A 15,674-nucleotide genomic window follows, 5' to 3' on the forward strand; every position below is an offset into this window, starting at 1 on the left:
ATGGGATCTCACCGTGTGTCAGGACCCTGTCAAGAGTGTGTGGGGTCTCACAGTGTGTCAGGGCCCTGTCAGTGGTGTGTGGGGTCACACAGTATGTCAGGACCCTGTCAGGGGTGTGTGGGAGGTCTGACAGTGTGTCAGGACCCTGTCAGGTGTGTGTGGGAGGTCTGACAGTGTGTCAGGACCCTGTCAGCTGTGTGGGGTCTCAGAATGTGACTGTATCCTGTCTGGTGTGTCTGGGGTCTCACAGTGTATCAGGACCCTTCAGAGTTATCTGCTGTCTCACAGTGTGTCAGGACACTGTCAGGATTGTGTGGGGTCTCACAGTGTGTCAGGACCCTGTCAGGTCTGTCTGGGATCTCACAGTGTGTCAGGACCCTGTCAGTGGTGTGGGATCTCACAATGTGACTATGTCCAGTGAGGTGTGTGTGGGGTCTCACAGTGTGTCAGGACCCTGTCAGGTCTGTCTGGGATCTCACAGTGTGTCAGGACCCTGTCAGTGGTGTGGGATCTCACAATGTGACTATGTCCAGTGAGGTGTGTGTGGGGTCTCACAGTGTGTCAGGACCGTGTCAGGGGTGTGTGGTGTCTCACTGTGTGTCAGGACCCTGTTAGGGGACTGTGGCATCTTACAGTGTATCGTAAACCTATCACGGGTGTGTGGCATCTCTAAGTGTGTCAGGACCCTGTCAGGTGTGTGGGGTCTCAGAATGTGACTGTATCCTGTCAGGTGAGTGTGGGGTCTCACAGTGTGTCAGGACTCTGTCAGGGGTGTGTGGTGTCTCACAGTGCATCAGGACCCTGTCAGGGATTTGTGGCATCTCAAAGTGTGTCAGGACCCTGTGAGCTGTGTGTGGTCTTACAATGTGACAGGACCCTGTCAGGATTGTGTGGGGTCTCACAGTGTGTCAGGACCCTGTCAGTGGTGTGTGAGGTCTCACAGTGTTTCAGGACCCTGTCAGGGGTGTGTGAGGTCTCACAGTGTGTCAGGACCCTGTCAGGGGTGTGTGGAGTCTCACAGTGTATCAGGACCCTGTCAGGGGAGTGTGGAGTCTCACAGTGTGTCAGGACCCTGTCAGAGACGTAAGGGATCTCACAGTGTGTAAGTACCCTGTCAGAGACGTGTGGGATCTCACAATGTGTCAGGCTCCTGACAAGGGTGTGTGGCGTCTCACAGTGTGTCAGGAACCTAAAATGAGTTTTGGGGCATCACAGTGTGTCAGGACCCTGTCAGGGGTGTGTGGGGTCTCACAGTGCGTCAGGACCCTGTCAGGTGTGTGTGGGGTCTCACAGACGGTCGGGAACCTGTCAGCAATGTGTGGGGTCTCACAGTGTGTCAGGACCATGGCAGGTGTGTGTGGCTTCTCACTGTGTGTCAGGACCCTGTCAGGGGTGTGGGGTCTCACACTGTGTCAGGACACTGCCAGGGCTGAATGGGATCTCACCGTGTGTCAGGACCCTGTCAAGAGTGTGTGGGGTCTCACAGTGTGTCAGGGCCCTGTCAGTGGTGTGTGGGGTCACACAGTATGTCAGGACCCTGTCAGGGGTGTGTGGGAGGTCTGACAGTGTGTCAGGACCCTGTCAGGTGTGTGTGGGAGGTCTGACAGTGTGTCAGGACCCTGTCAGCTGTGTGGGGTCTCAGAATGTGACTGTATCCTGTCTGGTGTGTCTGGGGTCTCACAGTGTATCAGGACCCTTCAGAGTTATCTGCTGTCTCACAGTGTGTCAGGACACTGTCAGGATTGTGTGGGGTCTCACAGTGTGTCAGGACCCTGTCAGGTCTGTCTGGGATCTCACAGTGTGTCAGGACCCTGTCAGTGGTGTGGGATCTCACAATGTGACTATGTCCAGTGAGGTGTGTGTGGGGTCTCACAGTGTGTCAGGACCCTGTCAGGTCTGTCTGGGATCTCACAGTGTGTCAGGACCCTGTCAGTGGTGTGGGATCTCACAATGTGACTATGTCCAGTGAGGTGTGTGTGGGGTCTCACAGTGTGTCAGGACCGTGTCAGGGGTGTGTGGTGTCTCACTGTGTGTCAGGACCCTGTTAGGGGACTGTGGCATCTTACAGTGTATCGTAAACCTATCACGGGTGTGTGGCATCTCTAAGTGTGTCAGGACCCTGTCAGGTGTGTGGGGTCTCAGAATGTGACTGTATCCTGTCAGGTGAGTGTGGGGTCTCACAGTGTGTCAGGACTCTGTCAGGGGTGTGTGGTGTCTCACAGTGCATCAGGACCCTGTCAGGGATTTGTGGCATCTCAAAGTGTGTCAGGACCCTGTGAGCTGTGTGTGGTCTTACAATGTGACAGGACCCTGTCAGGATTGTGTGGGGTCTCACAGTGTGTCAGGACCCTGTCAGTGGTGTGTGAGGTCTCACAGTGTTTCAGGACCCTGTCAGGGGTGTGTGAGGTCTCACAGTGTGTCAGGACCCTGTCAGGGGTGTGTGGAGTCTCACAGTGTATCAGGACCCTGTCAGTGGTGTGTGGTGTCTCACACTGTGTCAGGATCCTGTCAGGGATGTGTGGGTCTCACAGTGTGTCAGGACCCTGTCAGGGATGTGTGAGGTCTCACAGTGTGTCAGGATCCTGTCAGTCGTGTGTGGGGTCTCACAGAGTGTCAGGACCCTGTCAGGGGTGTGTGGCGTCTCACAGTGTGACAGGACCCTGTCAGGGAGTGTGTGGGGTCTCACAGTGTGTCAGGACCCTGTCAGTGGTGTGTGTGGTCTCACAGTGGGTCAGGACCCTGTCAGGGGTGTGTGAGGTCTCACAGTGTGTCAGGACCCTGTCTGGGGTGTGTGGGGTCTCACAGTGTGTCAGGACCCTGTCAGGGGTGTGTGGTGTCTCACAGTGCATCAGGACCCTGTCAGGGATGTGTGGCATCTCAAAGTGTGTCAGGACCCTTCAGAGTTATCTGCTGTCTCACAGTGTGTCAGGACACTGTCAGGATTGTGTGGGGTCTTACAGTGTGTCAGGACCATGTCAGGGGTGTGTGGTGTCTCATAGTGTGTCCGGACCCTGGCAGATGTGTGTGGCTTCTCACTGTGTGTCAGGAACCTAAGATGAGTTTGTGGGGTCTCACAGTATGTCAGGACCCTGTCAGTGACGTGTGGGATCTCACAGTGTGTCACGCTCCTGATATGGGTGTGTGGGGTCTCACAGTGGGACTTGACCCTGTCAGGGGTGTGTGGGGTCTCACAGTGTGTCTGGACCGTGTCAGGGGTGTGTGGTGTCTCTTGGTGTGTCAGGACCATGTAAGGGTTGTGGGGTCTCACAATCGGTCGGGACCCTGTCAGGAATGTGTGGGGTTTGACAGTGTGGCAGGAGCCTGTCAGGGGTGTGTGGGGTCTCACAGTGTGTCAGGAGCCTGTCAGGGGTGTGTGGGGTCTCACAGTGTGTCAGGACCCTTTCAAGAGTGTGTGGTGTCTCTCGGTGTGTTAGGACCATGTAAAGGGTGTGGGGTCTCACAGTCGTTCTGGACCCTGTCATTGATGTGTGGGGTCTCACAGTGTGTCAGGACCCTGTCAGGTATGTGTAGGGTCTCACAGTGCTTCTGGACCGTGTCAGGGGTGTGTGGGGTCTCACAGTGTGTCAGGACCCTGTCAGGGGTGTGTGGGGTCTCACAGTGTGTCAGGACCCTGTCAGGGGAGTGTGGAGTCTCACAGTGTGTCAGGACCCTGTCAGGGGTGTGTGGGGCCTCACAGTGTGTCAGGACCCTGTCAGGGGTGTGTGGGGTCTCACAGTGTGTCAGGACCCTGTCGGGTTGTGTGGTGTCCCACAGTATCTCAGGTCCCTGTCAGGGGAGTGTGGAGTCTCACAGTGTGTCAGGACCCTGTCAGGGGTGTGTGGGGTCTCACAGTGTCTCAGGACCCTGTCAGTGATGTGTGGGATCTCACAGTGTGTCAGGACCCTGTCAGGGGTGTGTGGTGTCTCATAGTGTGTCAGGATCCTGTCAGTGATGTGTGGGGTCTCACAGTGTGTCTGGACCCTGTCAGTGGAGTGTGGGTGGTCTGACTGTTTCTGAGTATCGTCTTAGGAGGCTGTGGTGTCTCTTGGTGTGTTAGGACCCTGTCAGGTGTGTGTGGTTGCACAATGTGACAGGACCCTGACAGGGGTGTGTGGGCTCTCACAGTGAGTCAGGACCATGGTAGAGATGGGTGTTGTCCCACTGTGTGTCAGGACCCTTTCAGGTATGTGGGGTCTCAGAATGTGACTGTATTCTGTCAGGTGTGTTTGGGGTCTCACAGTGTATCAGGACCCTTCAGTGTTATGTGCTGTCTCACAGTGTGTCAGGACCCTGTCAGGGGTGTGTGGGGTCTCACAGTGCGTCAGGACCCTGTCAGGGGTGTGTTGGGTCTCACAGTGTGTCAGGACCCTGTCAGGGGTGTGTGGGGTCTCACAGTGTGTCAGGACCCTGTCAGGGGAGTGTGGAGTCTCACAGTGTGTCAGGACCCTGTCAGGGGTGTGTGGGGCCTCACAGTGTGTCAGGACCCTGTCAGGGGTGTGTGGGGTCTCACAGTGTGTCAGGACCCTGTCGGGTTGTGTGGTGTCCCACAGTATCTCAGGTCCCTGTCAGGGGAGTGTGGAGTCTCACAGTGTGTCAGGACCCTGTCAGGGGTGTGTGGGGTCTCACAGTGTCTCAGGACCCTGTCAGTGATGTGTGGGATCTCACAGTGTGTCAGGACCCTGTCAGGGGTGTGTGGTGTCTCATAGTGTGTCAGGATCCTGTCAGTGATGTGTGGGGTCTCACAGTGTGTCTGGACCCTGTCAGGGGAGTGTGGGTGGTCTGACTGTTTCTGAGTATCGTCTTAGGAGGCTGTGGTGTCTCTTGGTGTGTTAGGACCCTGTCAGGTGTGTGTGGTTGCACAATGTGACAGGACCCTGACAGGGGTGTGTGGGCTCTCACAGTGAGTCAGGACCATGGTAGAGATGGGTGTTGTCCCACTGTGTGTCAGGACCCTTTCAGGTATGTGGGGTCTCAGAATGTGACTGTATTCTGTCAGGTGTGTTTGGGGTCTCACAGTGTATCAGGACCCTTCAGTGTTATGTGCTGTCTCACAGTGTGTCAGGACCCTGTCAGGGGTGTGTGGGGTCTCACAGTGTGTCAGGACCCTGTCAGGGGTGTGTTGGGTCTCACAGTGTGACAGGACCCTGTCAGGGATGTGTGAGGTCTCACAGTGTGTTAGGACCCTGTCAGGGGTGTGTGGTGTCTCAAAGTGTTTCAGGAGCCTCTCAGAGTTGTGTGTGGTCTCATGGTGTGTCAGGACACTGCCAGGCATGTCTGGGGTCTCACATTGTGTCAGGACACTGCCAGTGTTTTATGGTGTCTCACTGTGTGTCAGGACCCTGCCAGAGTTGTGTGGTTTCTCACGGTGCGACAGGACCCTGTCAGGGATGTGTGAGGTCTCACAGTGTGTTAGGACCCTGTCAGGGGTGTGTGGTGTCTCAAAGTGTTTCAGGAGCCTCTCAGAGTTGTGTATGGTCTCATGGTGTGTCAGCACACTGCCAGGCGTGTCTGGGGTCTCACTGTGTGACAGGACCCTGTCCGGAGTGTGTGTGGTGACTATTCAAAGTGTTGGGCCGTGATAGGGAGTGTAGGAAAACACTAATCCTGGATATATTCACTTTTGAGAATGTGACAGTGGCAGAAATGATGTTCTTCAATAATCAGGGAGTGTATCAGTTTCATATTCAGAAATGGGTTTGGAAATTTCTCTGTCTTGTCTGTTCCCTCTGCAAACAGGATGAAGGACAATGATGATCAAGCTTGTAGCGATTTACTAAACCCGTGTTCAGGGGCACTGAGGGGTTTCATTGACCGGGTGTGGACTGGAGCAATATTTACAGAAGTCCCAGAAACGTGAGTAGTTTGTAAACTTCCTGATTCGTCTATCTCTGCTCCCATATTTAAATTATCATCGTTGGGATTTGTTATTGTAAATGAGACAGACTGAACCCGGGTTCTGGCCAAGATTCCTTGTATTTCTGGTAAGAGCTGCTCTGTGGTTGAACAGACCAGTTGGGATGTTACCTGCTTTTCTAATTAAAGTGATGTTATTATTTCTATTCTGTGACTGGAACTTCAGTGACGCCCAACTCTAAGAAAAGATCATCTGCGGGAACTGGGGGAGTTTGGAAAATGGTTCAGGGTGAGGCTGTTCAGGAAGGGGCAGTGGTTGGCAACAGAAGGTTTTGACTTTTTGGTGTGAAGAAATATAAGATTATTTTTCCATTCTCCAGATCGCCCCTTCTCCACTCAGACTCCGGTGGGGATCTGTAGTTGCCGGACCCAGAGTGGTGTGACCACCTTCCTCAAACTCGCCAGCTCTCTGCCTCTTTCCTCAAAATGTCCTTTGAAAACTCTCCCGCTAGCAAACACGTTTCCCTGCATCTCACTGTGTTCTCTGTCACAGTGCCAACATTTACCTGGTCAGATCCTGTTGGCTCAACAACTGAACCGCCGGACGCAAATTACAACCGTTGGTGGAAACAGAGTTCAAGTTTCAACTTAATGAAATTTGCTTCAGCCTCATCTGGACCACTGCGTACCGTTCCGATCACCCCACTACCGGAGGGATGTTGAAGCTTTAGAGAGGGAGCAGAAGAGATTTACCGGGATGCTGCCTGGTTTAGAAGGCATGTGCTATCATGAGAGGCTGGATGAAATTAGGTTGTTTGCTCTGGTTCATCGGAGGCTGAGAGGAGCTCTGACACAGGTTCACAAGATTATGAAAGGCTTAGAATCAGTTTCCCGCGGTTGAAATGTCTATTACCAGAGGGAATATATTGAGGGTGAGAGGGTGTAGAATGAAGGGGGTTGTGAGGGATAGCTTATTTTTTAAATCAGAGCGTCGTGGCTGCCTGGAACACACTGCCTGGTAAAGTGGTCGAGGCAAATTATTAGAAGCTCTTAAAGGACTTTTGGACAGTCACATGGATGTAAGGAAGATGGAAGCATGTGGACACAGTGAAGGAAGGAGAGATTAGACCAGGTTTGTTTGATTTATTTCTTAGCTGTTTTGGCACAATATTATTTGCCTAATGGCCTGTTCCTGTGTTATACTCTTCAATGTTCAATGCACGTTCACTTACCTTTCAGCTCACTGAGAACCTTTAGTAAAAGTTGAGCGGAAATTGGTTGATGGGAAGGATCACAATCTGTTTAAATATCAACAAATTGAGGGAAATCATTTTTGTAACATTTTAAAGTGTGCTGTATTCAATCCAAATTTGAATTAATCGCTGATATTATCTCACCATGTTCCTGTATTTCTTTCAGTATTTTGTCCATCTCTGGAACACCAATCCGCATTTTCACAAAGGTTTCCCACATCACCCTTCGGGCGCGGGAGCCTTTCTCCATCACCAGGCTCAGGAGGAGTTTAGAACTGTCCGCCCGCTCTCCCTTATCAGCGAGATCAGAGATTTTCTGTGAAGAGTAACGGTGAACATATTGGGGACTGACAGATTCACACAGAGAATGAGAAGTAAATGATGCGCTCTGTAATGGGATCACACTGAGCAGTCACCCGGACGGGTGCTGATCCTGTCTGGACATGGACTGTACATTCTGAGTGCAGAGCACACGGAGGGACATTCACCGTGAACCTGGTCCACCAGTCAATGAGATCCTGGCTGGTCTGTGACCGCTTCGTTAACGTGGCTCCAAATCCAGAAATAATTCCTCATCAGATTTGACCGTGTAAAACAAAATCAGAAAATGACGATGACAGATGAGGAAAGAAGTCAGGAGGGTTTTTATAACAGAGTGAGCAGTCACAGGAGAAGTTGCAGAGAAGATGATGTGATTCATCTCCTCAGTCCGCCAGTGCCCAACATGACAGCGGATTACCGGCTGACACCTGATGCCTTTCCTTTGCCTTTTCCAGTGGAGGTTTATTTAGAGATTCCACATTACAACATGGCAGTATTCCCCGATCCACACTGTTTGCAATTACAGATTGTCACAGAATGATCTCCACCCAGAACAGAACACACTCGAGCTCCTGTGGCATCCAGTCGTAATGCCCCGGTTCTCCCTGAATCCTGCCGTCACACTGTACACTCTTCTCGGAATAAAAATTTCTACCGTATTTCCATTTAAGCTTGTTTATTGCAACATCATAGAACTGTTGCCTACTCGCCTCGCTCTGAACATTGAGCCACCAGCAGGGGTATTTACAACTTTTTCAATCATCGCTTGAGATTCACATTTTTAGGAATTATATATATTTATTTCTGATTTGTTTTTATGCTTTATTATCCAGTGAGTGAGAGTTCCGACACCCATCAGTCCTGTGATGTGTGAAAATTCAAACCCATTCTCTCTCCCACTCACCCGATGTTCCTCTCCACTGAACTGATTCTCGGCCGTTAAAGCCAGGCTCACTCCGTGCACCCCTCCTTCCATCGCCTGCTCCAGCCTGTCTCGGTAGATATCCGTCAACTGCAGCAGCTGGGAATCGTCCCAGCTTGACAGGAGCTCGGTGATCACTGAGCTCGGACCTGTGGGGAAAATGGGGAGCATTAAAGAAATTTCAACACCATACTGGGTGGTAACTTTCTCTCTGGAACATAAAGACATAAAGATCACAACAAAACACAGTCCGGGGGAGGGGGGAACACGTGATGACGTAGGATCGAGACGCGGGAAACCAGCTCTCCCGTAAAAAATCAGTAAATTAATGTTTACGTGAAGAAAAGTTTGTAAATACTTTCTAAAAGTTACTTATAAACTACTTCGGATTGTTTCAAACTGTGTCTCACAAACAGAAGATGAAGAAAACTACTACCGTGAAGACAACGCAAGTTGGAACAGAATCAAGGCCCGCTGCTGCCAGAGAATCGCGGACTCAGGTACATTTTACCTGCGGTGAAACAGAACAGGAAGCTGCGGCAACATCGCCCATTTCCAAAGAAAAAGACCAACAAGAACTGGGCAAACGTGAAGGAAGGAGCATGCGCAAACGCGAGCAATTGAATTACAAATCCCAGTTACGATTGAAACCGGAAGTGAAAGTGAATCTGCGGCAGATTCAGATTCTCTGGATAAATCAGACGAAGATGGAGGTAAAAGTTTTTCTGGAAATATAGAAAAAACTTTAATGCAAGTAATGCGTAAATTAGAAAAAATAAACGCATTAAAAAAATCAAAAAAAGGTAAATATGGAGATTATGTTTGATAAAATGATAAAAAGACAGGAAAATGGAAAGAGAATTACAGACTTGGAAGCCACAACCGAAGACGTGGTTGAAAGAATGAACAAAACGGAAGATAATATCTCTGCCTGGACATCAGAAAGAAAACCATTGTTGGAAAAAGTGGATAAGCTAGAAAATTTTAGTAGACGAAACAATATTAAGATTGTTGGATTTAAAGAAGGTATAGAAGGAGATGATCCAATAGTTTTTTTTCAAAAATGGACCCCTGAAAACTTGGAAATGGAAGAAAGTCTAAATGAAATTGAAAGGACATAGAGCCTTAAGATCAAGACCTCAAGCTGATCAAAATCCGCAATCAAATTTGATAAAATGCTTAAGATACCATGATAAAAAAAAGATCCTGAAGGCTGCCCACTGTGCCAGAAAGAGTAAAGAGACATTGATGATAGAAGGGAAAGCAGTTCTTTTCTATCCTGATATAAGTTATAACCTTTTGAAGAGAAAAAAGGAATTTAACCCAGTGAATTTTTTTTTCTTCTTAAGTATATACTTTTCTATGTCGCGGGGGAGCTGGAGGAGCTTTGGATCGATTGCTACGGGATTCACGTGTGTAATCATGGAGATTGCCACGACCCGTACAACAGATAGGGGTAATGTTGTGTTCTTTTTTATCCACAACATTTGTCGGGGGGAATTTTGTTTTTTTCTTTATATTCTATTTTTCTTCTATCTTTTTTTGCCTGGATGTTTGGTGGGGACACACATAGCAGCATGGAGAATTTTAAAAAGATTCCCCAAGGTTCCACGAAAGTTGAAAGATTAGGTATTATTATAGATTGGAGTAACCCAATTAAAAATACTGACTAATTTACAATATTTTTAATGTTTTAATGTTAATGGGCTTAATGGACCGGTGAAAAGAAAAATAATCTTAACACATTAAAAAAATGAAAATATATATAGCTTTTTTACAAGAAGCACACTTAATAGAGAAAGAACATCAGAAATTAAAAAGAGATTGGGTTGGAAATGTTATTGCAGCTTCATTTAACTCAAAGGCGAGAGGAGTTGCAATTTTGGTTAATAAAAAATTACCAATTAAAATACAAAATGTATTAATTGATTTGACGAGGAGATATGTAATTATACATTGCCAATTTTTTTTTCAGAAATATGGACTCTTATGAATATTTATGCACCAAATGAAAATGATGTAAAATTTATACGAGGTCTTTTTGAATTTGGCTAACGCACATGACAAAATATTAATAGATGGAGATTTTAACTTTTGTCTAGATCCAGTTTTCGATAGATCAACAAAGGTTGTCACAAAATCAAAAGTAGCAAAATTAACTTTATCATTGATAAAAGATTGAAATATGGAGAAGTATTAGTCCAAAAGTAAGAGATTATTCATTTTATTAAAATAGACATAAAACTTATTCAAGGATAGATTTTTTCCTATTAACAACGAATAATCAAGACAGAGTGAAAAATATGGAATATAAAGCAAGAATATTGTCAGATCATTCTCCTTTGATAATGACATTGATAATGATAGATAAAGAGGAATCAATGAAGGCATATTGGAGAGATCAGATAATGTTACACTTCTAAAACTAAGAAGGAATATATGATAGAAATAGATCAATTGGAAAAAGAGATTACAAAATTAGAAAAAGAATCTCAAAGATATATGACAGAAGAAAAATGAAGACAACTTGTTAACAAGAAGTTACAATATAATACACTTCAGGCATATGGAACAGAAAACGCAATTATGAGAACTAAACAGAGATATTATGAACTAGGTGAAAGATCACATAAGTTTCTTGCTTGGCAGTTAAAAACAGACCAGACTTCTAAAATGATGAATGCAATTCGAACAAGAGTAAATGAAATTTCTTATAAACAGTTAGAAATTAATGAAACTTTTAAGAATTTTTATTTTGAGCTGTGTAAGTCAGAACCAAAACATGATAATGTCAAGATAGAAAGGTTTTTATCACAAATAACTCTTCCAAAATTGAGTTCAGAAAAACAGAAGCGATTTGATGTGCCTTTTGCATTAAAAGAGGTCGAAGAAGCTCTACGATCATTTCAAAATAATAAATCCCCAGGAAAAGATGGTTTTCCACCTCAATTTTATTAAAAATTTTAAGATTTATTAATTCCTGCTTTTATGGAGTTAATACACCAAGCGGAAAGAATGCATAAACTTCCAGAATCTTTTTCGACAGCTATTTTAATAGTACTGCCAAAAAAATATAGAGATCTTTGAAAGCCAACATCATATAGACCTATTTCTTTGTTAAACACTGACTATAAAATAATAGCAAAAATCTTAACTAACAGATTATCTAAATGCTTACCAAAATTAATACATATGGATCAAACAGGATTTGTTAAAAATAGACAATAGGCAGATAATGTAACTCAGTTATTTAGCATAATTCATTTGGCTCAAAAGAGGGAGGAAATGAGTGTGGCAGTTGCTTTAGATGCAGAGAAAGCATTTGATAGATTGGAATGGGATTTTTTATTTAAGGTATTGGAAAAATATGGATTAGGAATGTCCTTTTATAAAATGGATTAAAACCTTCAATACTAATCCCAAAGCTAAAGTAGTGACAAATGGTCAATTTTCAACACCATTTCAGTTAACAAGGTCAACGAGGCAAGGTTGTCCATTATCACCTGCTTTATTTGTGTTAGCGATAGGACCATTAGCTGAATTAATTAGAATGGGCCCAGATATTAAGGGTTTCTGAGTTAACCAGGAGGAATACAAGATTAATTTATTTGCTGATGATGTTCTGTTTTATTTAACAAACCCATTGTACTCGTTGCGTAAATTATCCTCCAGATTAGAAGAATATGGGAAAGTTTACCGACTCCGTGTCGTTATTGTAGTGCTGCGTGTAGCACACCGCTACAAGGCTACAAAATAAATTGGGATAAAAGTGAAATTTTACCTCTTACTAAAGGAAATTATAGACAATGTCGATTAATAAATCAATTTAGATGGCCGATAAATGGTATAAAATATTTAGGTGTAAGAGTTGATAATGATATAAAGAACTTATATAAATTAAATTATTTACCATTATTGATAAAAATTCAAGAAATCTTGATAAATGGATGACATTACTAATAACATTAGTAGGTAGAGTAAATACCATAAAAATGAATATATTCCCTAGATTACAGTACTTATTCCAATCACTACCAATACAATTACCCCAGAAGTTTTTTCAAGAGTTAAATAAATATGTGAGGAGGTTCCTTTGGAAAGGTAAGATGTCAAGAATATCTTTGGAAAAATTGACATGGAAATGCGATCTAGGAGGGTTACAACTTCCAAATTTTAAGAATTATTATAAAGCAAATCAACTTAGATTTATTGCATCTTTTTTTGAGAAAGATAGACCGGCATGGATTAGATAGAACTAGCTAAAATAGGAGCAAATACACCAGAAGATATTATATATAAATGGGAATCTAAATGGATACGGGAAAAGAAAGAATCTCCTATATGAAAACATTTGATTGATTTCTGGAATAAGATAAATGTTGATGATGAGATAAAGAAATCTTTATTAGCAAAGAGATCTTTAATTCAAAATAGACTTATTCCTTTTACAATGGATAATCAACTTTTATATAATTGTTTTCAGAAAGGGATTAGATAAATAGGAGATTGTTTTGAAGGAGGTATATTAATGTCATTTGATCAATTAAAGAATAGATATAAAATATCAAACAACACTCTTTTTTGTTACTTCCAATTAAGGGCATTTTTAAGAGAAAAATTGGGTCAGACAACGTTATTGCCGAAATCTAATGAAATAGAAACTTTAGTTCAAAAAGGAAAAACTAAAAAAAATATTTTTCGTATGTATAGTTTAATTCAAAAACAGGCAATTAAACAAGGAATCCATAAGTCAAGACAAAAATGGGAATGTGACTTGAATATTAAAATTGAAGAAACAAATTGGTCAAGACTATGTTTTGATAGAATGACAAAAACAATAAATGTCTGGTTAAGATTAGTGCAATGTAATTTTTACATCAATTATATATTACACCACAAAAAAATAAATAAATTAAACCCAAATTTATCAGCTCAGTGTTTCCGATGTAACCAAGAAATTGGTACTTTTTTACATTCTACCTGGTCTTGTTCTAAAATTCAACTTTTTGGACAAATTTAAGAGTTTTACTGGAAAAAAAAAATTATTGGAACACAACTTCCACATAACCCTATATTATTTTTATTCGGCGATATTGACGGGTTAAAACCAAAACCCAAATTGAATAAATATCAAGAATTCATAAAAATTGCACTGTCAGTAGCCAAAAAGGCTATTGCAGTTACTTGGAAATCGGATTCATACTTAAGTATATATCGTCGGAAGAATGAAATTTCCAGCTGTATTCCACTTGAAAAAATTACTTATAATTTAAGAGATAAATATGAAACATTTTTGAACATTTGGCGCCCTTATTTACAAAAGACAGGATTAAATATATAGGTGCTCCGAAGATAAAAAACATTGTTTATTTGGGGAAATAAATAAATATATATACTAAAGTTATTATGAACTCTGTGGAGCATGTGGGGATCTTCCGATATCCAGGCATTCTTTCTTTCTTTTTTTTCTTTTTTCTTCTTTTTCTTTTCTTTTCTTCTATAGGGATGTTAGGGGGGAGGGATTAAGGGGAGGGGGGAAAGGGTAGATTTTTTTTTCTTTCTGTAATCATTTGAAAACTCAATATTTTTTTAAAAAAAACAAAACACAGTCCGAGATATATATATGGGAGAGAACAGGTTTGGGCCGGAGGGTAGGGGTCGACGGGGGTGTAGGAGGTGGTATAGTTCCATCTGTTGAAGTCTGCTCTTTCGTGACCCCAGGAATATACCTCCCTGTTTTGAAAGGACTCTGCTTATTGCTGAGAATATAGTAACCCATCACCATCACTCTGCTGGTACTGCCCATCACCACCGCTTTGCTCTGGGTTACTGTCTGCCTGCCTGGTCAACCCCTTCCTCAGCAAATCTCTGGGATTTCTCACAAAATGCTGCAGGTACTCAGCAGGTCAGGCAGCGTCTATGGAGGAGAATAAACAATTAATGTTTCGGGCCAAGGCCCTTCATCGGACTGGAAATGAGGAGACAGAAATTCTAGATATTGTCACATTACTTTCTATTCCTTGTGGTCCTGATCTGAAATGTTGACCGTTTATTCCTGTCCATGGATGCTACCTAACCTGTGAATTCTGCCAATATTTTGTGTGTCTTTTTGTTGCCCAAAACTTTCAGCATCTGCAGAATGTCTTGTTTTCTGGAGTAACTCGCTATTTTAATGTGCATCACAATCTGTCAGAGGAGCAGGAGCAGACGGTAACTGTACGCCTTCCACGTGTGACTGCTTCCTCCAGAGATGTCAACTCTCTTTTTCTCTCTCTAATCCCCCTGCTCAGTTTTCACAAATATTTTGTGAATTGCCTATAATGCATTAAACTCAGACACAGCATCAGCAGAGTATTTATAAATTTAAATAATTCGCCAACATACCCGTGTCCTTTCCCGTTGTTGACGTCACTGGAGCTCCTCCACTGCTGGAACCTTGATGCATTTTGGGGACAGGTGTTATCAATTTTTACTGTTCTGTAACAAAACAAAACAACAACAGGAGGGTCAGACATTAATTAAAGGAGAACACAGTTTTGTTTTTAAACGGAGGCAAACACTTCCAAACATCTTGGGCCGATCTACTGAAGCTTTGTCATGGCCTGATCCACCTGCGCCCATTCACCCACAGTCACACAATGTCCATTTCCGATCTCTCCATGCATTGTACATTAGACCAGGATTCTCCAGGGTATCTACTCTCTGCATTGCAGGCAATTCCCTTTTTGGAACCAATCTTGTGTCCCGGACCAGGACTGTTGCTTCTACGGAATGGCAAGGCAGATTGAGCAGACAGCGCCCATTGCATTGGTCCTCCTACCACTGGTGGCGCTGTGGTGAGTAATGGACAAGTGTTACAGCAGTGTGAGCTGAAACATTTCTGCTGATGAGACGATGCTGACGATTCCTCTCGTCACTGGATTATACAGATTTCTCAGTCACTCCTGATTCTCACCGTCTCCTTTCAGTTTAACATCGCCTGGCATTGACACCTACGGCAATATAGGATTTGAGTCTATAGAGAGACACTCTGACACCCTGAACAATGCAATATCACCTATAGCATCGTGACATCTTGTCCTGAACCACTATAGTTTTTTTTTTTTCCGGCAGGACTTTTAAGGCCATTATTAGTACCAAAACTCGGTTAATATTTCTTTGAGCATATCACCTGGCTATTCTCAGATAGTTAGTTAAACACCTTGGTAAACACAATGTCAATATGCCATACATCCAGAACAACAAGTTGGGAAAAATCATTAAAATAAGTAAAATAAGATGCTGGAGTTATTCAACAAGACAGAGAGTATGTTAATATTTCAGGT

At 44.0% G+C, this 15,674-nt stretch overlaps 1 protein-coding gene and 1 long non-coding RNA gene across 5 annotated transcripts in view; one reads left to right on the forward strand and one right to left on the reverse strand.

Moving 5' to 3' along the window:
• The window catches only part of LOC132387730 (uncharacterized), a 29,721-nt gene extending 22,320 nt beyond the window's left edge, over window positions 1-7,401 (forward strand). The window contains exons 3-4 of the long non-coding RNA XR_009510004.1: window positions 5,737-5,853; window positions 7,273-7,401. This is a non-coding gene — a long non-coding RNA (uncharacterized LOC132387730). The remainder of the gene's footprint in view (window positions 1-5,736; window positions 5,854-7,272) is intronic.
• LOC132387728 (NACHT, LRR and PYD domains-containing protein 3-like) overlaps window positions 1-15,674 on the reverse strand; it is a 331,928-nt gene that overhangs the window by 22,783 nt on the left and 293,471 nt on the right. For all 4 annotated transcript variants that reach the window (XM_059960087.1, XM_059960088.1, XM_059960089.1 and 1 more), the window contains 4 exons: window positions 14,734-14,826; window positions 8,332-8,498; window positions 7,251-7,422; window positions 7,086-7,151 (listed from right to left, as the gene is read on the reverse strand). In XM_059960087.1, the coding sequence (XP_059816070.1) occupies window positions 7,086-7,151; window positions 7,251-7,422; window positions 8,332-8,498; window positions 14,734-14,794 (466 nt within the window). In that variant the 5' untranslated portion in view covers window positions 14,795-14,826. The remainder of the gene's footprint in view (window positions 1-7,085; window positions 7,152-7,250; window positions 7,423-8,331; window positions 8,499-14,733; window positions 14,827-15,674) is intronic.

This window comes from Hypanus sabinus, unplaced genomic scaffold, assembly GCF_030144855.1.
Source record: "Hypanus sabinus isolate sHypSab1 unplaced genomic scaffold, sHypSab1.hap1 scaffold_214, whole genome shotgun sequence".
NCBI lineage: Eukaryota > Metazoa > Chordata > Chondrichthyes > Myliobatiformes > Dasyatidae > Hypanus > Hypanus sabinus.